Genomic DNA, 25,066 nt, shown 5'->3' on the forward strand with positions numbered 1-25,066 from the left:
CCTCATTAGACTCTGCCTATAAGAATCCTACCCATCCTCCAAAGCATAGCTCAAAGGAGGCCTTCTTACTCATTTATCCAAAAATATTTGCTGAATGCCTACTTATTTGAAACAGACCTTTTTCCGGGGGTATACCAAGAGGTATAAGGAGTGCAAGCAGCCAGGCAAATAAACAAATACTGAAAAATTGAGTGAGGCATTTACAAAGCAGAGAGGGGTCTTAAAGCACTCACCATGCAGGGCAGGCAACTGACCACAATTAAATGAATAAAGTAACTTTGAGAAAAGTGTTAGGAAGAAAATAAAGTTGACCTATGTGAACAAAATGGCTAGAAGAATGGGTGTCAGAGAAGTTCTCTCTGAAGTGACACTGATTCAAGAGTGGAATGATGAGGAGGGCTCAGCCCCGGTGGCAGCAGTGAGTGCAAAGACCTGAAGAGTGGGACCAATGTCGGTTTTAAGAAATAGAATGCGTCTGGAATGCACTGAGCGGGGAGTGGTGGGAGATGAACCAAGATGAGATTATACATAAATAAAACATTCTGCTCTGCTGTTTTCACATAACGTTACACCATAAGAATGTTCATGGTTGTGAAAAATGATCTGTAAACAGTTTTTATGACTATTAAAACATTTTAATGGCTATATTTAAAAATCATATTTTTTAAAAAAGTTACTGTCTGCTTTAAAAAAGTCATCACATGAGGTACACTCCTGATACAGAGACACCCCCTGCTTAGCCTTCAGCAGGAGTCAGTGGGCAGAAGGGCACGTGGGAGTCAGGCGTCGGCTGCAGGGGCCTCACTGCCACTCCGGGCCCCTGTGGTCAAGGCTCAAGTGGCGAAGGCCCCACCGACCAAACCCTGGAGACTGTTGATAGGCCCTGTTTCCAAAAGAGAGTCTGAGCTCCAGAAACTTCTCTCTCCAGCCTTCGGGCCCCCTCCTTTGTCTTGTTCATTCTGCTATGAGTCATAGCTTGAGGAGAAACAATGTCCCTGCTAGAGACTACTTCCTTGTCTCCCATTTGCAAGGAACAGACAGTGCTGACAAGGGCCTCCTCCAGAAGCTTGCTCCCCTTTCTGCTCTCTTACCCTAGCTTTTTACTTCTGGCTTCTTTGGAAAGCCGAAGGCCTCCTCCAGCTTCTCTCTGCCAACACTTTAGTCTTCAGGTCTCGAGCTGCAGGGTCTGCGGAATTCCTGTCCGTACTCGTGTATCCACTTGTTGGCCACTGAGGGAGAACGGGGAGGCAGAGGAGCAGGCTCAGCAGATCAGACAGAGGCAATACTCACAGGGTCATGAAATTCCATACCCCTGGGGACTCGCTTGCCTTACCTTGGTCCCAGGCCTGTCACAGACTACAAGATGTTGCTTCCAGTAGCAGTAACGAGCAAGAAGGGCAGTGGTCCCTGGAAAAAGTCCCCACAGGTCCTATCTACTAGAGACTTAATTTTCAAACCCATGGGTACTGTGGTCATTTCCCCTTCATGTAGCTCCTGAAAGCCCCTCCTCCCACAGGGTACCATTTCAGGGTAGTGAGAGAAAAGGCATGGACCCCCCTGGTCAGGTCCACCTCAGCACAAGAGTCCCTCTTCTACTTTTTCTGTCTTAAGAGCTAAGTTCTCGTGGACACATGTATGACGTGAGTGTGTCCCTTACTTATCTCTTCTTTCTTTGACCTCTCCTTACGGGAAAGCACCTGATGGTTTTCTCCTTGGAACAGAGGAGTGGGACTTTGCACTGATTCTTCTTTAGCTGTCCTGAGGAATCAGGGCCTGTCTGGTCAGGCCAGTCAACTTTTACTGACACTTGCTATAGGACAGAAGCCTCCCCTTTATGGGTTCCTAAGGTACTGGTGGCCACTAGCCCAGAATCTGATCACCTCAGTATAATGTGGCATTGCTATGAAGCTTTTTTCCCCCTAATTTTGCTATTTTCTGTTTAATTTTTTTAAAGTTAATTTGTTGTATTTTCATTTTTATTCAGTTCAAGAAATTTTCTTCTTTATTTCTTTTTGCCACACAGTATGTGGGATCTTAGTTCCCAGACCAGGGATCAAATCCAGGGCCCCTGCAATGGAAGCTCAGAGTTTTAACCACTGGGCCACCAGGGAAGTCCCTGTTACGAAGCTTTTGGAATGACAGGCTATGTTATGTTCTATCCAACCCCTATTTCACTTTCCCCTGAACCCCTCATCCCTTTCCCATGCCCAGAAAGGCAGGCCTTACCCCATTTATCTCCTACCAGGACAGGGCAGGCAGCATGAAGTGTGTCACCATCCCCTTCACCACTCCTGTGCAGGTTCCACCAAAATAGAGCTGCATTCTGAAAGCAAGCAGACCCCGCCCCAGGCAAGATCAGCCCAGAGTCTCAGTGCTAGGGAAGCACCTGACTGAGGACAAATGTATGCATGTCATTAACCAAGAAACCCGTCCATGCAGATGGAGGCAAGGAATACATAAAATGGCACAAAATGGTAGACAAGCTGCCATTGACTCATTCACTGATGCCTTACTGACTGAGGGCCCTGCCCTTCTCCAGACCCTGTGGATGCAGAGACAAATCATGATCAATTCTGCTCTCAGGGAGCTCATAGTCTCTTGGGAGAGAGACATAAAAACAAACCAGGAGGAGACTGACAGGTGCCAGGGGAAAGGGGAGCACAGGGTGTCACGGGATCACTGAGGCCAGGCACTCAACAAAAAGCACAAGGGGGGGCAAAATATTCCTCACACAACTAAGAACTTCATTCTGATGCTTAGCCTTTCTTAGGCACTTCCTAATAACACCCCCAGGAAGCAGGCATCATTGTCATTTCCACCTTAGCAGAAAGGAAGTTGAGGCTTAGGGGCTTTAAATAATGTAACTAAGGAGGATCAATGTCAGAACTCAAACCCAAGTGTTCTGACTCCAAATCTATATTCTTTCTACCTCTTATACTCAGATTTCTCTCCTACACACTTACTTTATCCCTGGCCAAACCGCTGAATTTTGCTAAACACCCGGCATTTACTTATTGAATGCTTAGGATGTGCTGGGCACTGTGCTAAGTGCTAGAAGGCATGATCTCAATTATTTGTCTTCATTTCATTCCTGAAGTAATTAAGGGCTGTCATCCCTGATTGATTGATTGATTGCTCTGAAATTTGGGGGAGATACTCATTCATTAAACCTCTTACCACATTGGCCCTCCTCTAATGCCTTGCTTGACTTTTTAGCTCTTCTTGCAGTATATTCCATTACTGCCTGTTAACCTCTCCGTGAGCTCCTGGAGGCAAGGACTATGACCTTTCCTCTGTACTCTGAGTGCCTCTAGCCCCCAGTATTTACTGAAAGAATGATTGAAGGGACCAGTTGCTGCTGAGATTCTGAAGAGGAATAAAAGATTTCTCACCTTTGAGGAGTTCTACTGTAATAGGAAGGCATCTACTTGTAATACATCATCTGTTTGTAATACAAGTGTAAATAAGATTAAAAAAAAATAGAGATACAAGTAAATGCAGTAGTCAAGAAAACTGAGGAACTATCTTTGATTCTGGAAATCAAGAAAGACCTCTTTTTTGCCCCCCTCCCAGGACAGGCATGCAAGCACAGACAGCATGAAAGTTGAGATGTTAGTTTGAACAATCCTAAAAATCACCCGTTGGCATCAGACCCACACTCACCTTGACCACAGGAACACTGAAGTTGCCGTAGATGAAGGCTGTGGCTCCTCCGGCTTCCACCGAGCTCAACTACAAGGCCAGAGGGAAAGCCAGAGCTGAAGTAGCCCGACTGCCTTACTCTGCTCCCTGTGACATCTGATGTCATTTCTGCATAAATTTCCCTCCTGTGTGCCCCTCTTTCGACTCTAGGAGCAATACTTATGGAAAGACAATCACCCAATTTAGGAATGAAGACAGCCTACTCAGTGGCATCAGTGTTTGCCTGCATGGCCACGAGAGGACAACATTTAGAAATCCCCCCTTTCTTTACCCTTCCAGCTAACATCCTTATCCTTCCAGCTAACATCCTTATTGAGGGTTACCATGAGTAGGTCCAAACTTTGAGACCCTCAGGAAGAAATTTAGTTTATATCACAGCCCAAGACACACAGACATGTCCCTAAGTTTCATAGAACATTCTTACTACGTGAGATACTGTCTGTTATTTTCAATTTTATTTTATTCTCTTCTAGTTCAGATTTCTTAAATGCTGACCAGATCCACTAAATTGATTTCACAGCCTAGTAATGCATCATGACCAATGGCTTACAGAACACTTGCTGTTTTGAAAGCTGGGCTTCATAGAACTACTGATTGCCCCTTTGGTGTCTTACCCAGATCACTCAGACCCTCTCCAGGTAACCTCAGCTAAAGAGCTTCACCACTGGTATATCCTAGAATTATAGATATGTTTACTTAATTTGAAGAGTTTTTTACTGATTTTCAAAGAATACACAACCTAAACACTTTGAAAAATACTGGAAAATACTTTAAAATACTTTATATTATTCATCATCTTACCATTCAGGAAAAAAAAAAACACTTTTATAGTTTAACTATAATAGTTGACATTTATTGAGCGATGACCGTACGTTAGGCATCATACTAAGTCCTTATTCCTCACAACAAATATATCATCCTTAGATAGGATTGTTGTTATTCACAGTCTAGGGATAAGGAAGCCAAGTCTCAGAGACTGAGTGGTTTACAAAAGGTCACATAACTCCAAGCCAGGACTAGAGCTGAGGCAATGCTATCTGACTACAAAGACACTGCTGGTAACCACTATATGGCACTCTTGCACACTACCTGTGGTGTCATAGCACAGTGGGGTGGAAGGACTCAAACAACAGATTGAAGAGAATTGGATCAGTGTGCAGAGAGGCTCCAGAGCAGGGCATGGATTGTGAGCTTGGTGGAGGGCAGGGAAATCTTCCCTCTGTAAACCTTCCACTGCTTTGTACTGGGACTGATCTTATATCCAGTCTGAGCAGAAAATCACTAACCTGATTTCAACTCAATCCTCTACTTCTTAAAGATTATTTTCCCCCTATAATATTATTCTTAATATTCTCCACAAACCTTATCTCTTGTCTTCAGAAATGTTTATGATGGTCTTAACCCTAATCTGAAAATGAAAGAACTGGGAATAAGCTATCATTTCCTAGGTCCCACAGTCCCTTTCATGGAATCCTATACTTGCTTTCTAGGATAGAACGATAAAAACATACTGTATGAAACTTCACAGAGAGATATCCCCTCACCTGACTTCATCAGGTCCTCCTGACAGCCCTGTGAGGAGGTGCAGAGCAAGAAAACAAGCTCAGAGAATTGTGAGTTGTGCTGAGGCCATATGTTAAGTGGCAGAACCTGAATCTGGCCAACTGACTCCAAATCCAAACATATGCCATTCCACTATGTATCAGAGGCTTAAAATCCAAACACAGACACACTTGCATTTGCCATTTAAAACTGCTGGACTCCTGCATCTGTGCTATCCTTACCATGGTAACCAGGCCTCTGTAGTCAGGGAGTCAGCTGCAGAAGACACTAGGGGGATAAAGAACAGAGAGATTGTGGCCCCTGGACGTCCTGTTCTTTGGTTGATGTCCAAAGACATCAACTGTCTATGACTTCACAGATTGTGACCTCCCATGCCAGCTTGAGTCATCAACCAGAGATGCACTAGCTGCTGATCCAAGCCATGTGCCCTGCCCGGAGAGCTGACGTCAGCCATCCCTCCTCCTGATCAGAATGTTCAGAATGACCACAAGAGGCCAGACACCACTGGCAGTGGCAGCTTTCCAGTTTTGCAGAAAGTGAAAACCGAGCCATGTGAAAAAAGCCACGTTGGGATTGCCAGCAATAAGACTATAGAGTGCTGGCGTCTGTCCTTTCTTGGCTGCACCGTGGAGACCAGATACAGGGCTAAGGAAAGGGGGGGTGCTAGGCTGGGGTGTCTGCTACTCTAACGAGCCTGAAACCAGGCCCTCATCCTAGGCCGCGATGTAGAGCATTTATATTTAACATTATAATACACCTCTTATGCTTTAAATGACAGATGACTGATATTATGACTTGTCCAAAGAGAAGGAGGCAAAACCACATGATCTGACAGGAAGAGGATCGGTGAGATAATAAAGACCGGGTCCAAATTCTATAGGGTCAGGTCAGAAACTAGGAGAAGAGGCCAATTTACTGTTTTAAGGGGGAGTAATGTAGAGTTAACTGAAGACTTTATAAGGAGATAAGAAAATTATCATTACATATGAGAGAGCCACACTTATTGAATTTCTCTGTAGGCATCTCTGTTCTTCCTTCTCATAATCTCAGCTGCTTCATTTCTCTCCTCTCTTACCCTCACAGCTCCACGACCTCATCATGGACCTTTAAAAGCTCCATGCTTTTAAACAGCAAGTAGTCTATGGGACCTCAAAGAAAGAGAACCACATCCCCTTCCTGTGTTGTTCCTAATCACAGCCAACGACAAGGTCACAGTTAGGTCTACATAACGTCAGTTCTTTGAGGGCAGGAGCTGACATGTATTTTTTTATTCCTCCTATGGTGCCTAATGAGAGTGCTATATGAAATTTACAAACATCCTGGAGATTTTTTTCTGCTGTGAATATCACATAAAATCAGTATCTTATATTGCTTTGAAAACCATAAAATAAGAGAGAGAGGAATAATCATTAAGAAACCCCAGTCCCTCCAGAGGAAGACTCACATAGATCATAAATGTTGCGACCCGGTTCCCCGAGTTCATTCTGTACAGTGGGCTGCTTGGTGACTGAGACAAAAATAGAACACATCATTATTTTATGCAGAAGGCACCAGAGCAACAACCAGAAGGTACCAAGTATTCCACCACAATACAGGGAGGAGAAAAATGGGGGAGTCCCAGACGGGGGAGAGCTTGAGCTATACCTGGTCACGTATGTGCCTGTCTTGGCTGGCAGTTACTCAGTATACTTTTTTTCCTTTTACCAATTTATTAGATACACATATAAGTGAATTGTATACTAATCAAACTAAATTGCTTGTTAGTAGGGAAAGGCTTCCCTGATAGTTCAGCTGGTAAAGAATCCGCCTGCAATGCAGGAGACCCAAGTTCAATTCCTAGGTCAGGAAGAGCAGCTGGAGAAGGGATAGGCTACCCACTCCAGTATTTTTGGGCTTCCCTTGTGGCTCAGCTGGTAAAGAATCACCTGCAATGTGGGAGACCTGGGTTTGATCCCTGTGTTGGGAAGATCCCCTGGAGAAGGGAAAGGCTACTGACTCCAGCCTTCTGACCTATACAGTCCATGGGGTAGCAAAGAGTCAGACACAACTAAGTGACTTTCACTTTCACTTTTCAGTGAAAGGACTGGTGGTTCATTGTATCTTCAGGTTTTTAGTGAAATAATATATAAAATGTTACAGATAATTATTCTGTAAACATGCCAAGTAATAAGACTGGAATTCCTAATTATTTGCCAAAGAGACATATTATTTTGTTACAGAAGAGCTTAACTGATATAATTTACATGTCATAAAATCCAGTCATTGTAGGAGTGTTTTTCAATGAGTTTTAGTAAAAAGATGAGTCAGCAGCTATCAGCTTGAAACTAAGACTTTCAGATCTACCTAGAACATGAACCTTTGTTCTAAGATTTCAATGTTCCCTGGGGGCCCTATTAGAGCTCTGCCTCAGAGAAATAAATAATACCCTCTTTCCCTACCCCCAGGAGATGGTCACTGACCCCATAGTTACCGTAGCATGATCAAAGTGAGGCTCATAGTGCCCTCCAATTCCATAGTTCACCACCTGGAGATACTCTGCATAGGGGGGCTGGACATCAAGGCCCGTGAGGGCAGCAATGCGATGGTCAAGGGTCACCAGCACTGGGTCAACAGTGTCCTTCAGCCAGGCACTAAAACACACCACAAGTTGAAGCATTAGTGATCTGATGCCAGAAATGACTAACTGTGAATGAATGAATGATGTCAACTGCCAGAAGGAAGGCAGGCAGGGAGGACAGGAAATGCATTCATCCATCAAACGGGGGTGATAATATCTATTACAGAGACTTATGAAGATCATGACAGACGATGCTTATGAAAATGCTTTGTAGGCTGTAAGCTGGTGATTGCTGTAAAATGCAGAAAAATCTCTGTTCTTCTGCTCTACTCCAAGACAAACCATGATAGGTCAAAGGCCAAACAGCAAAGTTCAGTCTTTTTTCCTGAATGTCTTATTGAGGTTCTGATAAAGTGGAGGATTTGGGATCAGAATGTAGGTCCCTGGGAAGTAAGGAAGCAAACCAGTGAGTCTCCTAGGGAGATGGTGAGGGCTCTTAAGGGAAGTATCCCGGCACATCCGGGTCTATAAATGATGGATTAATTTGTTTATTCCTTTGTATAGAGTGCAGGCATAGTGCTATGCTGTGGGAGCTAAGGTTTACAAAGGTACTCAAGACAAAGCTTCTGTGTTCAAAGAGCTCATTTGAAGAGACACACAAATATACACAAATACAATGAGTATAAATCGAAGTAGAAAAATGAGAACCAGCCTCTAAAGTCCTGAGGAGCACAGAGGAAGGAGATGTTAATTTTGACTGGCATGGCAGTAAGATGGATATATAGGCCAAATTTTGAAGGGTCCATAAAATTTCAATAGATACAAAAAACATAGGGGTATTTCAGGCTGAACAAATAGTGTAGGTGCAGATGCGGCGGGGTGACATATATCAACATGAAAGCATCTGGTCTATGAGAGAAGTAACGGGAAATCAGGCTAGAAGAGCAGGCTCAGGGCACGTTGCGTAAGCTGAGGACCCTGGGTTCAGGAATCTGGTCTTAGTGGATAACGAAGAGTCAGTGGAGGTTTCTGTGCAGGAAAACAATTTAGTGATTAGGAATTCACTGGTGACCTTTGAGGGAGAAGTTCTAGTGAAGCTGTGAGGACAGAAAGTGAAAGGTTAGTCACTCAGTCGTATCTGACTCTGCAACCCCATGGACTGTAGCCCGCCAGGCTCCCCTGTCCATGGGATTTCCCAGGCAAGAACACTGGAGTGGGTAGCCATTTCCTCCTCCACGGGACCTTTCCCACCCAGGAACTGAAGCCTGGTCTCCCACATTGTAGGCAGATTCTTTACCATCTGAGCCACTGGGAAGCCCTGTGAGGGCAGAACCCCAATTCAAATGAGTGCAATGTAGTGGCTGGGGGTGGGGGTGGTGACTGAGGGGCTCTGTCTCTTTACCTGGAAAGTAAGGAGAATACCACCTCCTTCCCCTGAAAGCAGAACAGAAAGTGGAATTTTCCCCTTGACACCTCAATGTCAGAAAGATTAGCAAAGCAATGAAGCTGAAGTTATATGGATCTTTCAAAACTTAGAAAATAACTTCCTAATGTAAAAGGTCCCAAACTTAGAAAATAACTTCCTAATGTAAACCAGACCAAGTAAGTTAAGCCAAAGGATTCTGAATCAAAGCTTTCATCACTCACTTCACTTCCCAGACTACAAAACCATCCACCCAGCCTGAGGTCTGGCCTCTCCCCAAGGACGTCCTCGCTGTCTCCCACGGCTCCGGTGGGGACCCTCCCCTTACAGTATCATCCATACTGTCCTTAGAGCGCAAACCAAGGGTTGCAGTGGGGCTGGTGAGGGATGGAGGGGAGGGAATGCGGCTGGATCTTCCCCTCTAGAGAAGCCACCAGATCCAGAGATTCTGGCCTTCCCTCTTGCCTGAGTGGTGGCAAGTCACGTTTTGAATATGAATCAGGAGGTGGAACTAGAATTCTGTAAAGTCAAATTTTGAATAGAGACTTTCTGGAAAAGCAATCCTGCTTAGGAGAACAACTACATACTTAATTTTTGGTCTAGGGCTTAGAAGCTTTTTCAGCTCTTCCCCTAATGGTCTCCTAGTTAAGTCCTCAGACCATGTAACAGCCTGTGAAAGGCCCTTGGGTGAGGGGAGTGGATATTGCTCCCTCTCAGCAAGAATGCACAGATATAAACCTGAACTATATAGGTTCTCCAGTGGAATCTCCGATGGCACCTGAATGACTGCTGCTGACCTTTAGTCATCTGTGCCAGGGCGGCCAGCAGGTGTGACCAGAGTCCCTGCCAAGGAAGGACCCCTCTTACCTCTTGCTGATGCGGTACTCCACTGGTAACTGCTTCTCACCTGACGCCACCACGGATCTCTGTAACTGGTGTGAAGGATGTAAGAGAAAGTCCAAGTGGTTACCACGCAAAGGGAAGGACTCTAATTTGCATAGACATTCCCCTCTCTTAGCATAAACCTAACAATCACCAGTTTCTCCTTAATTAAAGGATATTTTACACTCACTACTAATTTAGTGATAGCTATTGATCTTGAAAATAAAAAAATAATAAGTGACATAAAAACTCAGAGTTGACAGTAAACTTGAGCTTCATATCTGGTAAATACTAAATGTTCAAAAAAGTCTGTTGGAACTAAAATAAAAGTGATTTTTAATCCCTTTTGCATCTACAAGACTGTAAGTTCTGTAAAAACAAGGCTGTTTCTTTTTTTTTTAATATTTATTTATTTGACTGTGTCGGGTCTTAGTTGCGGCATGTGGGATCTTTCATTGCAGCACGCAGATTCTCTAGTTGTGGCACATGGGTTTATTGCTTCATGGCATGTGGGATCATCTCAGTTCCCCAGCCAGAGATGGAACCCATGTCCCCTGCATTGCAGGGAGGATTCTTAACCACTGGACCATCCGGGAAGTCCCTAAGGGTTATTTCTTATTCATCTTTATATCCCAGTGTCTGGGTCAGCTAAGCTTTGACTTTAGTGTTTGTCAAATTAAATGACAATGACAGGACACGCTACCCTCAGAGACAGCCTGCTCCTTCTGAACAATTCAGATAAAATCCCTTCCTTACAGAGAACCAAAATCTGTTTTGCTTGCAGCTGCCTTTGTTATGGGGAAAAAACAACCAAACAGGTCCGAAGTCACTAATTCAACTGAATGTCTCCATTTTGTTCTGAATGTTTGGATAGAAATTTTAAATTACTTTTAAATAAAGTAGCCTCTAATTGCAAAAATACTGTACCAAGGACAGAAAGAGAAGTATCTACATGAGGATGTCTGCTCCTGCATCTGACACCAGAATGTCAGCTCCATGAGGGCAAGCGCTTGGCCCTTTCTCAGTGCTGTATCTCGAGGGTGCAGAATAGGCCAGGCAGGGAGTAGGTGCTAAATATTGGTGAAATGCATCCAGGAGTGAATGAACCAGAGTCTTGAGCCTAACGACACAGTCCTGGTGCTTCACGTGCAGTCAGAGTAGAGCATGGAGCAACAAAGGGCACCCTTTCCTTTCTCAGAGGCTTCAACAATATTACCGTTCCTGCTGCTAAACCAGGTAGAGAACCTTGGAAAAGGCTCCTCCCCTTCCCTAGACCCGTTTCCTCAGCTATAAAATGCAGCATGTGAACAACACACTCCTGGAGGCCTTCTCAGCTTCTCTCTCTACAATGCTAGGATGCAGAGAATTGGTAAGTGACTGATACTGTCTCTGTGTGGTCCTCTGTCTAGCTCCTCTCCCGAGCCTTCATAGTGAGGAGAGAGTCCCTGCTGCTCTTCTGGGACAATATCAATGGTTGAAAAACAAATCCTACAGAATCTCCACTCCACTCTGCCAGCGCTCCCTTCCAGAGCCACACTGCATTTACACAATTATTTGTGTAAATTATCTGTATACTGCATTATACACTCTGCATAACAATTATTTACCGTGCATCCACAAGTCATTCATTTGTGGGGACAAATACTCACCGGTTGTTCTCTAAGCACTGTGCTAGACATTGTAAACACAATATAGGATAACCATAAGTCATTCAGTGGGCCCTACTGGAAAAGTACAGGGTTACGGAAGGAACAACCAGCCATTCTTATGAAGGACAGGAAGGCTTCCCAGGATGCCCAAAAGACAACTGGAATCACACAGGTGAAAAGAGGCCGAGGGAAGAGTGCTTCTGGCGGAGAGAGGAGTGTGCGGGGAGGCCAGTGAGAGCACTGCCTGTTCATGGAGACACACTCGTTTAGTGCTTCTGGGGTGTCAGTGTAAGGGAGCATCTGCAGAAAGGGTGGCGGTAGCCAGGCCAAGGGGCTTTGTTATCATTTGAGAGCAAAGGGACCCATTAAAGAGTTTAAGCAAGGGCTTGCCTCAGCTGCAAGTGACCGGCTGCAGACTGCTCTAGCTGCAACAGGCATAATACAGGGCCAGGCATTCAAGGACAACATATGACCCCTGCTAGTTTACAGTCTGGCTGAGGGCGATGAGGGACTAACTCGCAAAACTGTTAGCAACTCCAGACAACACGTAAATGGCAGGATAAATGAAAGTACCAAGCAACTGGAGACAAAAACTCTTGAGCTGAGACGAGGAAGGTTATTGGAGGTGGCCCCAAAAAGTGCTCTGGAAAAAATGCTCCTACTGAAAGCATCTGTGAAAGTGGGCCAAGTGGTAAGGGCTAGGAAGCGAAAAGAGGTGTCCAGTTTCAACTGAGTTCAAGAATGGGCAGAATGCAGATGGGGGAGGAATGATGAGAGAGCAGAGAAATTCTTTTTTGAGAAACAGACAGTGAACAGGAGCAGAGAAATTCAACACAAGCCACTGAGGTGGCTTGGTTCCCGTGGGGCAGCCACTACCACACACACCCAGGACTTGTTCCTGGGCAAGCCAAAGGCGAGACAGGGCCCAGCAACCCTGGCAAGACACTTCTGGGGGAAGGGAGTGTGGCAAGGTCTGTGGATGCCAGACAGATGACCTGGCCATGGGGAATTAAATGAACATCTCCAAGTGTGCCGCCTGTCCTGTAACCACAGCAACAGAGTTGTCCTGAGGAAAAGGGAGCTTCAGGCCAAACGCTGCCGCTGGCTCACTGAGAAGCCAAAGATATTGAATACACATCGTTCCAATTCACGGGGAGCTTAATGGCTTCGAAAACTTTCTGTACAAAGATTCCAGACTCGTCTGAAGGGCTTTTAGATGGAATTATTTTGCTATTCTTCTCCTCCAATTCATGTCTGCTGCCAAAGTCTCCCTCAAAATCTGCAGGCCTGATCAGGGCGCTCTCCAATTTCAAATTGTCCCACTGCTTCCCCTGGCTTTGGGATAAGATCCAAACTCCCCAGCATGGTACTTCTGGAGCTTCTAATTGTGTCTCACCCTGCATCTCGCATTACCTCCCACACCCACCCCTGCCCACTTCAGCCCCTGGCTTCCCCCTACTCTCTCAACACCACACAGCAGGCCTGCGCACGGACTGCCCGTCTTCCTGGACTATCCTTTGTCACCTTTCACTCGGATGAATCTCACATCCACGGGGAAGCCTCTGTTTTTCCTGCCCTCCCTGCCCCTATCTGCTCTTCACCTGACTGCCTTTCCCTTGGAGGAAGGTTCTCATTTTTATGCTGCTGTAGCACAACACCAATACCTATTACAGGATGTATCACAGTGCATTGTAAATATCTCTTTCCCCTTCTTCAGGAAGCTCTGAAATCAGAAGGAGCAATACTTAACCGTGTAACAGCCCAGAACCCAGTACAGCATCTAGCACACAGCACGCTCTGTTCTAGTGATGAATGACTGTCTGGCTGCCAGGGCAAACAGCACACCATGAAGGGCATGATGTCTGCTTTGACACAGGAATTCTGAAACTGTCTTATGTGCCATTTGTAAAGAGGCAATATACTTATAGCAGTGAGGTCAACGGCATGACCTTTCTAAATATTTGCCACACTTCCTGGATTTTAAATAACTTACTGGAATTCTGTCACCTCCACTAGCATTGTTCATAGTGATGCTTCCTAAGGCCCACTTGACTTCGCACTCCACGATGACTGGTTCTAGGTGAGTGATCACACCATCGTGGTTATCCAGGTCATTGAAATCTTTCTGTACAGTTCTTCTGTGTATTTGTGCCACCTCTTCATAATATCTTCTACTTCTGTAAGGTCCACACTGTTTCTGTCCTTTATTGTGCCCACCTTTGCACGAAATGTTCCCTTGGTATCTCTAATTTTCTTGAAGAGATCTCTAGTCTTTCCCATTCTATTGTTTTCCTCTATTTCCTTGCATTGTTCACTTAAGAAGGCTTTCTTATCTCTCCTTGCTATTCTTTGAAACTCTGCATTCAGATGGATATATCTTTCCCTTTCTCCTTTGCCTTTCTCTTCTCTTTTCTCAGCTATTTGTAAGGCCTCCTTAGACAACCATTTTGCCTTTTTGCATTTCTTGGGGATGGTTCTGGTCACCACCTTCTGTACAATGTCATGAATCTCTGTCCATAGTGTTTCAGGCACTCTGTCAGATCTGATCCCTTGAATCTTTTTGTCACTTCACTATATAATCATAGGAGATTTCATTTAGGTCATATCTGAATGGCTTAGTGGTTTTCCCTACTTTTTTCAATTCAAGTCTGAATTACACAATAAGGAACTGATGATCTGAGTCATAGTCAGCTCCAGGTCTTGTTTTTGCTGACTGTGTAGAGCTTCTCCATCTTTGGCTACAAAGAATATAATCAATCTGATTTTCAGTATTGACCATTTGGTGATGTCTGTGTGTACAGTCATTTCTTGTATTGTTGGAAGAGTGTGTTTGCTGTGACCAGTGTGTTCTCTTGGCAAAACTGTTAGCCTTTGTCCTGCTTCATTTTGTACCCCATGGCCAAACTTGCCTATTACTCCAGGTATCTCTTGACTTCCTACTTTTGCATTCCAGCACCATATGAGGAAAAGAATATCTTTTTTGGTGTTAGTTCTAGAAAGTCTTACTGGGTCTTCATAGAACTGTTCAACTTCAGCTTCTTTGGCATTAATGGTTGGGGCACAGACTTGGATTCCTGTGATGCTGAATGGTTTGCCTTGGAAATGAACTGAGATCATTCTGTCATTTTTGAGACTACACCCAAGTACTGCATTTCGAACTCTTTTGTTGACTATGAGGGTTATTCCATTTCTTCTAAGGGATTCTTGACCACAGTCATAGATATAATGGTCATCTGAATTAAATTCACCCATTCCTGTCCATTTTAGTTCCCTGATTCCAAAAATGTTGATGTTCACTCTTGCCATCTCCTGTTTGACCACTTCCAGTTTACCTTGATTCATGGATCTAACATCCCAGTTTCCTATGCAATACTGTTGGTTATAGCATCAGATTTTACTTTCACCATCACACACATCCACAACTGGGTATCATTTTTTGCTTTGGCTCAGGCTCTTTATTCTTTCTGGAGTTATTTCTCCACTCTTCTCCAGTAGCATATTGGGCACCTACCGACCTGGGGGGTTCATCTTTCAGTGTTATACCTTTTTGTCTTTTCATATGTTCATGGGTTCTCAAGGCAAGAATGCTGAAATGGTTTGCCATTCCCTTCTCCAATGGACAACATCTTATCAGAACTCTCCTCTATGACCCATCCATCTTGGGTGGCCCTGCACAGCATGGCTCATAGTTTCACTGAGTGCTGCACTTAATATGCCAGCAAATTTGGAAAACTCAGCAGTGCCCACAGGACTGGAAAATGTCAGTTTTCATTCCAATCCTAAAGAAGGGCAATGCCAAAGAATGTTCAAACTACCACACAATTGGGCAAAACCTTCAAACTAGGCTTCAACAGTATGTGAACCAAGAACTTCCAGATATACAAGTCTGGATTTAGAAACGGCAGAGGAACCACAGATCAAATTGCACACATTTGTTGGATCATAGAAAAGGCAAGAGAATTCCAGAAATACATCTATTTCTGCTTCATTGACTATGCTAAAGCCTTTGACTGTGTGGCTCACAAAAAACTATGGAAAATTCTTAAAGAGATAAGAGTACCAGACCACCTTACCTGCATCCTGAGAAACCTGTATGCAGGTCAAGAAGCAACAGTTAAAACTGGACATGGAACAACAGACTGGTTCCAAATAGGGAAAGGAGTACGTCAAAGCTATATATTGTCACCTTGCTTATTTAAATTATATATGGAATATATCACGTGAAATGTTGGGCCACATGAATCACAAGCTGGAATCAAGATTGCTGGAAGAAATAACAATAACCTCAGATATGCAGATGATACCATCCTAATGGCAGAAAGCAAAGAGAAACTAAAAAGCCTCTTGATGAAGGTGAAAGAGGAGAGTGAAAAAAATGCCTTAAAACTCAGCATTCAAAATACTAAGATCATGGCAAATAGATGGGAAAACAATGGAAACAGTGACAGACTCTATTTTTTGGGCTCCAAAATCACTGCAGATGGTCACTGCAACCATGAAATTAAAAGATGCTTGCTCCTTGGAAGTAAAGCTATGACAAACCTAGACATCATATTAAAAAGCAGAGACATTACTTTGCCGACAAAGGTCCATCTAGTCAAAGCTATGATTTTTCCAGTAGTCATGTATGGATGTGAGAGTTGATCATAAAGAAGGCTGGAAAGTGAAAGTGAAAGTCACTCAGTCGTGTCCAACTCTTTGCGACCCCATGGACTATACAGTCCATGGAATTCTCCAGGCCAGAATACTGGAGTGGGTAAGCGCCGAAGAATTGATGCTTTTGAACTGTGGTGTTGGAGAAGACTCTTGGGAGTCCCCTGGACTGCAAGGAGATCAAACCAGTCCATTCTAAAGGAAATCAGTCCTGAACATTCATTGGAAGGCCTGATGCTGAAGCTGAAGCTCTAATACTTGGCCACCTGATGCAAAGAGCCAACCCACTGGCAAAGACTCTGATGCTGGGAATGATTGAGGGCAGGAGGAGAAAGAGATGACAGAGGATGAGATGGCTGGATGGTATCACCAACTCAATGGACATGAATTTGAGCAAACTCCAGGAATTTGTGAAGGACAGGGAAGCCTGGTGTGCTGCAGTCCGTGGGATCTCAAAGAGTTGGACACAACTGAGGGACTGAATAACAACAACGCTTTCTGGAGGACTAACTCCCCTCCCCATCAACATAAAGCCTGGCACAGTGGCTGCAGAGCCTTCTCCATGGAAGAAGGAGATATACCCGCCAAGCTGACTGCAGTGTTCACTACAAGCCTTGCTTTAAGCAGGGAAATGTGGATGGAAGTAATGCCTGGTGCTTCCAAGCAGAAGCTTTACAAGCCAGCTAGTAGCTTGCCATCTTTGCCTTTTTCCTCTCCCATGAGATGGCAATGTTCCAGACAGAGGCTGCTCTGTTGGGCTGGGTCCGAGAGTAAAGACAGCATGGGGCAGAGCAGCAACCAGCACAAGACAGACACATAACATGAGGACCAAGCCAGCCTCTACTGCTGTTGTCCTCCCTGAGATTTGGGGGTTGCTTGTTACTGTTAGAGGAAACCCTAACTGTAACTGCCTATTCTGTAGGCACCATCTGTGTGAGTTATTTTATAATAGGAGGTTCTGATAAGGAACACAAAACTAGTAAGACAGCACCAACCGGAAGAATTTGGGAAAATTCATCTCACATGGAGATACCACATGTCCTACCACCTCCCAGAATCCTCCTTGCTGGAATCCATCTTGGCTGAGCAATGTGTGCACCACCAGGAAGGACCCTGAGTCAGAATGATTGCCCAGAGGCAACCTGGAAACTAATCCCATTACCAAAATAAACAAGACTGCAAGCCACATGGCAGAGCAGTCCTCCTGGGTTCCCTTACCTTCCTGCTCTCTGCTCAAGCACCTTTTCCCAATAAAGCTTCTTGCTTTGTCAGCACGTGTATCTCCTTGGACAATTCATTACCGAGTGTTAGGCAAGAGCCCACTTTCAGGCCCTGAAGGGGGTCCCCCCACTTCCTGCAACATTACCAAATAAATGTAACAGCCTAAGTTAACTGATACATAAAGGCTGAACAGCAGAGCAGCAATCAGTGTACTTCTGGGTTCCAATTCTGGGCCAAGCCATATATGTGACCCAAGGTCTCTTTCCCTCTCCGGGCCTCAGATTTCTTTTTAACAAAATAATGAAGTTTAACTAAATAATCTTCATGCTTTTTTTCTGTGCTAGGAAATCTCTCCTTTCCCCTGTCATTTGACCCCTTTTCTTCCTTTCTCTTTTTGTTTTTGGCCACACCAAACAGCTTGTGGGATCTTAGTTCCCCATCTAGGAGTCAAACTCAGGCCCCAGGCAGGCATTAAAAGCGCTGAGTCTTAACCACTGAAACACCACAGAATTCTCCCACCTTTTTTTTCCTTCTATCACTTATATGGAATGATTGATACTGGGGATGGGGGGCTTCCTTTAATTTTTTTAGATTAAATTTACATACAGTGATATACATAGATCTCAAGAGTACCATTTGCTGAGTTTTCACAAACATACAACCATGTACTCCACATCCCTAACAATATATTGAAAGCACATTGTGAACACCCCAGAAAATCCCCTTGTACCTTTCTCAGCCAGAAGCAACCACGACTGTGAGTTTTTTCACCGCTGATTAGTTTTATGGAATGACTGGTATTTTGCACTCCTGAACACATGAACTATCTAGTTGTTCAGGCTGCCTATTCTCACACTTCTGAACATCAGTCATGCAAAGAAACAAAGGGAGGTTCTCGGCAGGCCTTGGGGACACTCACCCATGGTTCTGCAAGCCCTCTGATCTTCTGAGCCTCAGCATCACTGACAAAGTCATGGTAGAGAACAACATAGGGCTCCAGGTGGATAACCTCCTTCCGCACCGGCTGGAGCAACAGGTAGGGACTGGAACTGGTCTCATAGGAGCAGTAGAGGCTGGGGATCTGGTAGTGAGTAGGCTGAAAGGAAAGACTAGAATCAGCTTAGAAGAAGAAGGGTCTAGAAGTGGAAACCAATTTATGGGAACTCCAGCATAAAAAACCTGAAATTCAGGAGATTCAGAATTCAGCCACTGATGCTGTCCAAGTGAGCTTTATTATTATTTTTTTAATGCACCAGTTTTTCTCTTCAAATTGTGCCAATTCTACCTTTTCTCCCATCCCCCAAGCTGGTTCCCCCTTTTTCTTCCCATGAGCAGTGGTACCTGGGAACCCAGGGTCTGACATAACCCCTCGTAGGTGTCCCTGGTCTGCAGGTGGGGCACATTGGGTCTCTGCATGACAGTCTCTGCTACAGCCTGGTTAGGGCTCTCCGCCAAGAGCTTTTCATACTTCAAGACATTTCTGGCCACCCTCTTATTATCTGGGCCTGGAAGAAATCAGCAGGGAAAAATACGAATTAACAGATTAACAAACAGTGGTCCCAGGGAGTGCTGCCAAGGTTTCCTGCAGCTTCACTGTTACACACCACCAGCACCTGGACAACTTCCTATGTCCATGCACAGGAGGATGTAAGGCCCTCACCCCTAGAGTAGGATTAAGCAGGGCCTGGTAGAGCTGAAGGAACACTCTTAGACCAAGGGATCATGAGCATGGGGCTGCAGGATTGTGTGATGGTCAGTTTTATGTATAGGGAAGAAGCTTCAATCATTCATTCACCCGTCCACTCAGTAACTCTCCAGTGAACATGTACCAGACACTGTGCTAGAGGCTAAACTCTCAGAGTTTAGAATCTATCAGAGAAAAGACACATTAACTACATACAACACAACACAAGAAAGTGCTATGAAAGAGAAGTCCAGAGAGCCAAAGCCTACGGCAGAGAGACTCGCTCTATTCTTCCCTAGAGAACTGGAAGGGAAATTATTCCCAGCTCGACTAGATTCCTCAGAATCCCTGCCTGGCCTAGACACAACAGGGCAGTATGGGAAGAAGGTGTTCTAGACTTCGGTTCTAGCCAAGGTCCCGACAGGGATCTTGTGTCTTGTCTGTGCCCACTTTAGGTGCAGATCCGCCATGAGTTGGCAGCTACCCATGGCCAGTAGCCTCTGCATTATCTCAGTGCGTCTTGGAAGGAGGTGCTCCACTGCCGTAAGGGTCACAAAGCATCTTTCTCTGAGGAGCTCAATGTGCTTCTAACCACTTCCACCATTACCATCATTCTGGCAAACAAGGGGACAGAAATTATCATCCTTTTTTTAACCAAAGGAGAAATAAAGTTTGGAGGAATAGAAACAGTGGGCCCAAAATACCAATGAAAATACTGTGAGACCATTTATGGAACAAGGAATTTCAATTTGCTGTGTCTACTTATTCACCTTTAATAGTGCACAATTTACATTCTCTGGGATATGCAGAGATTTTAATAGTTCAAGCACAAAAAATAGAGGGGCTGGGTTATCACTTTGTCTGTACCACTAACTGTCCACATGTTTCCAGACCACACAGCTACTGCCTTATCCTACTGTTTGCCAAACTATCAAAAAGAAATAACGTTACTAAATGTATTCATTAAAAAGTGATACATATTTTTGTGAAGTCCTACAGGAAACACATCATAAATACTGAGTTGGCCAAAAAGTTTGGGGTTTTAACAACCTTTTTGGCCAACCTAATTTTGTGAATGGTTATTACGTATCTTAACATACCTGATACATATACTTATCTGTATATACACATATCTGTAACACGTACCTATTTTTTAGTATTCATCTTATTAAAAGAAAACCTGGGAAGCCATCTATCTCCAAAATTTTAAGCAAAAATATCTAAGCAGAGTTAAGCTAGCAAATCTCTCTCCCAGTGTAACTCTGGTGAAATGCTGCCTGAGAGGGTTGAAGCTGAACTCTGTGGCCAGCTGGGCAGGAGGCTTGCATTGCAAAGTGAGCTCCAGTATAAAGAGAAGAATTGCTATCTTTCTGTGAGCAGCCAAAGTGAACAACCCTGCTGAGTCGCTCTCCTTGTTGCACACACAGCTCTCATTGACTGCACTCGTTCCCAGGTCTATTCCCAAATCCTGGATCTTCAAATGTCCCTGAAGAAATTGGCTCCCAACCTAGGACTTGTCCCCCACTGAAGCAACACTAATACGTATGACTCAATAGGGGTGGAGGAGGAAGGCACATGCTGGTATCTTTTTCTTAGCACTTCCAATGAACTTAAAAACTACCCCTGCTGCACTGAACAGTATGTTAAGATTTAATCAAAAATTAGAAATGTGCCTTGGATTATGAAATTCAAAAAATAAAAATAGACAGCTATACTTCATCTGCAGGGATGAAAGGCCAAGAGCAAGAGGGATTTCCCACAGGTCTGACCTGTGGTTATCTTTTATCATTACGTACTGTACAGAAGAAACTCCCGGGAAAGGTTGAGGGCACACAAAACATTTCCTGCCTGTAAAAAAAGAAAGAAAAGGAAAAGAGTGAGTTAACGGCGCTGAGGATATCTCCCCTAACGAACCATTAAATGGATTAAAAAAAAACTCTAAAATAAGCTTACCAATAGTAGATAGTAAGACTCACTGAAATGAGCTGCAGACTAAAATGTAGAGGTTCTCTGTCCTAATTCAGGATTTGCAGCCCTGATGCAAATCAGGTCTCCTCAGTTTCCTCATTTACAAATGACTTATTACCACCCTTACCAGGGAAGGGAGAAAAATAAATAAAAATAAACTTTCTTAAAATTCCCTCAAATCTTTCAAAGCATGCAAAACCATGTAATTGTAGAGTGTTGTTATTTTGGTATATTTTATTAGTAAACGTTAATATGGAACTGCAACAATCCTACTAAGAATATGATGTGTTCTCCAGGTTCAGAACTTCTGAGAATCCATAAAGTTAGTGAGAGGAAGAAAAAGGAAGAGCTAAACCTGAACCATTCCCACTGCATAGCAATGACTCTCCCTGCAGCCATTCAACCTTGGGCTACACACCGTTAAAAGTAAACACGGGCTTTCCAGACAAGTCTGGGGAACAGAACTCGGGGCGGGTGGGCTGTCATCCTGCTCTGGGTGCTGTGAAATGATGATAAGTCACTAGACCTGTATTTCCTTTTGATCATTTTGCTTTTGCATGTTAAAAAAATGCATTTTTAATGATAAAAGCAAGAAGAAGGACACTATAAAACATATGAGAAATGGGGGTAAAGGTTTCACTGAAACCCAGACAGTTCAAAAACTTTGGAACAATACATACTGTGTACACAGTTACAGTCATATTTATTACACATTTTCATATCCTGATTGTTTCCCTCTACAGTGTAATCAGGAGTACTTTCTATATTTTTACATAGCCCTCAGAAACAGCATTTTTTAATTAGTACTTTTCACTGTGGTAAACATAAATTTACCATCTTAATCATTTCCAAGTGTACAGGTCAGTAGTACTAAATATATTCACACTGTTGTACAAAGGACCTCCAGAGTTTTCTCATCTTGCAAGACTGAAACTCTACTTATTAACAACAACTCCCAATTATCTCCTCCCCACCTGCCCCTGGTAACCATCACTCTACATTCTGTCTCTATAAATTTGACTCTTCTAGAAATCTCATATAAATGGAATCAAACTATACTTGTCTTTTTGTGACTGGTTTCACTTAGCATAATGTCCTCAAGTTTCACTTACGTGGTAGCATGTGTTAGAATTTCCTTCTTTTTAAAGACTGGAGGTATTCCACTGTACATAGACACTACATTTTTCTTGTCCATTCACCCACTGATGGATACTTGGAAAGCTTCCCACCTACTGGCGGTTGTGAACAGTGCTGCTACGAACATGTGTGTACAAGAGAGATAGCATTTTTAATGGCTGCATATCACTCCATCCAGAAGCTCCGTCACAATCTCACCATTCCACCACTGTTAGGCATATAGACTGTTTCTAATTAATTAATATCATGAATTATTCTGTTGTGTACTTAACAGACGGGTAGTTAATCTACTAATATCTAATAATGTCAGATATTAACTCAGGGTTATAGATTTTCAAACCCTTTGAGATGAAGAAAGCTAAAATATTAATTTTCTATATTTTTAAAACTCAAGGGCTTTATCAGGAGATAAAATTATGTTTTATCAAGAACAGTTAGAGCTACTTTTGATATCCCAGTTAAATTTCTCTGGAAATGTGTATAGTAAATAATGTTCAATGAAAAAGCAGAACACACACTTGTGTATATTGTAAAGATAGCTTACATTTATTGAGAACATATGTGCTATGAATGGGTTAAGGGCTTTATGTGTATTAGCTCATTTAATCCTCATGCCGACCCTTTGAGGTGAGCGCTGAATGTGCCAACTACAAGCTGGCACTTGCCATGGGCACTTCCATCTACATCCACAAGGATTAAATCACGAGCTGCAGCAGCTACTGGCTTTGAACACCCCCCTGAAAATAGTTCAGGGTGGAGAGCAGAAATGAGGCACTCTGCGCACTAAGAAAAACCGGAAGAAAAGGTCTTCATATAGTTAGATATTTTCAGAAGCTGATTTTATAAGCCCAATTCTTGTATTTCTTCATATCTAGAAAAGCACTAAAAATTTTCATGGTGACAACTGCTCCTCAAGACTAACAGAAACTTTCTGCAAAAAAACAAAAAAAATATGTGTTTGATTGCATGCACTCCCCTTTCACTAAAGTCACATATATACTGACCTTCCCCCTAACCTCTTTGGAACAGTTTCTCAGAGCTATCTGAGGTGCTGTCTCCTGGGCTACAGTCCTCATTTTGCCCCAAATAAAACTTGATGCACAACTCTCACACTGTGCATTTTTTTAAGTCAACAAAGGGTAGCAGAATATGCCATCCCCAAATATGCTTCTTTGGCATAAGGATTATTTTGAGCTAATTATTTTGAGAAACATCAGAGATACAGAAGAAGTTTTTTAAACCACAGTAGAAACTATGCTTTCATAAGGGAAATTTATATTTACAATGGAAATCTCCTTTTGTGAGGGTTATCTCCCCCGTGTACCTGAAAGAGAAGGATGACTCTGCATCACAAGAAAACCTTACCAGTGAAGAAGGCACCCTAAATCTATTGGTACCTAACAGCCTTACTCTTGCTTGCTTGGTCTGGTCACCTCCCAGAACCGGCTCCTCCATACCTTTCCTTCTTTTGTCTTTAGCTGGATACATCATATTTAAGATGAAGGTTTAGATCCTCTCAGAGAGTTACTTATCCCTTGCCCCCCAGTATCTCCCATGTCTACAGCAGGTATACATGTTAGTTAACTTACGTTTATTGTTCCTCTTATTAATCTGTCTTATATTACAGGGAGGGCTCAGCCAAAAACTCAGAAGGTTATGGGGAAAATTATTTCCACACTCCCACGTTATCATTATTATCCTCCTTTAAAGATAAGAAAATTAGGGACTTCCCTGGTGGTCCAGTGGTTAAGAATCTGCCTTCCAATGCAGGGGACACAAGTTCGATCCCTGGTCGGGGATCTAAGATCCCACATGCTGCAGAGCAACTAAGCCCAAGGGCCGCAACTGCTGAGCCTGTGCACCAAAGATCCCAAGTCCAGCAATTAAAACCCAATGCAAAAAAAAAAAAAAAAACCCAATGCAGCCAAATAAACACATAAATAAAAGTAAATAAGTATTTTTTTAAAAAAGAAGAAAGAAGAAAAGTCTGATCACAGAGGAAAACTGAAGCTTTAAAACAAAAAGAAAGAAAATTAAGGTCTAGGGAGGTTAAGTAAGTTACCCAAGTTTTCACAGAACTTGAACCTAGGTCTGCCTGACTTCAGAGCCTATAGTTTAGTTACTACACACTGTTTCTCATTATTTGTAGTTACTGAAATGATTTTTTACTAAAACATATCCTGAAAATGTATTAAATGATAGTACTACATATAATATGATATATTATACTTTTTGTGGTGTATATAGATACACAATTTTATATGATAATGAAAGATCCATGAGGAACATTCATCCCTAATTTACTAGTGGTAAAAAGGGGACCAGAAATTGCCTATAAGACAATACCAATGTGTTTTACTATTGTGACATAAACACACACACACACACACACTATAACAGCACAAAGAAGGAGAGTCTGAGGGGTCTAAAGAGAATTAAAGGCGGCTTCACAAAATAGGAGACATTTGAGCTACACCTGCTAAGATGAATAACAGTTACCAGACAAAGCACAACTGTAGAATGGGAGAGTTTACAAGTGAAAAGAAGAGAAATCTAAGTTATCATAGGGGAAAAAAAACAAAACTATTAGACATTGTATCTGAAACTCTATCTTTCAGAATGGGCTG

The 25,066-nt window shown here is 43.2% G+C and overlaps 1 protein-coding gene across 2 annotated transcripts in view; it reads right to left on the reverse strand.

Annotated features, from left to right (window-relative positions):
- Window positions 1-624: 624 nt before the first annotated feature.
- The window catches only part of P4HA3 (prolyl 4-hydroxylase subunit alpha 3), a 40,574-nt gene continuing 16,132 nt past the window's right edge, over window positions 625-25,066 (reverse strand). For both annotated transcript variants that reach the window (XM_052652726.1, XM_052652727.1), the window contains exons 5-13: window positions 21,131-21,182; window positions 18,992-19,155; window positions 18,570-18,746; window positions 10,113-10,177; window positions 7,736-7,895; window positions 6,710-6,772; window positions 3,664-3,732; window positions 2,227-2,323; window positions 625-1,229 (exon numbers count right to left, since the gene is read on the reverse strand). In XM_052652726.1, the coding sequence (XP_052508686.1) occupies window positions 1,159-1,229; window positions 2,227-2,323; window positions 3,664-3,732; window positions 6,710-6,772; window positions 7,736-7,895; window positions 10,113-10,177; window positions 18,570-18,746; window positions 18,992-19,155; window positions 21,131-21,182 (918 nt within the window). In that variant the 3' untranslated portion in view covers window positions 625-1,158. The remainder of the gene's footprint in view (window positions 1,230-2,226; window positions 2,324-3,663; window positions 3,733-6,709; window positions 6,773-7,735; window positions 7,896-10,112; window positions 10,178-18,569; window positions 18,747-18,991; window positions 19,156-21,130; window positions 21,183-25,066) is intronic.

Source organism: Budorcas taxicolor, chromosome 15 (assembly GCF_023091745.1).
Source record: "Budorcas taxicolor isolate Tak-1 chromosome 15, Takin1.1, whole genome shotgun sequence".
Classification (NCBI taxonomy): Eukaryota; Metazoa; Chordata; class Mammalia; order Artiodactyla; family Bovidae; genus Budorcas; species Budorcas taxicolor.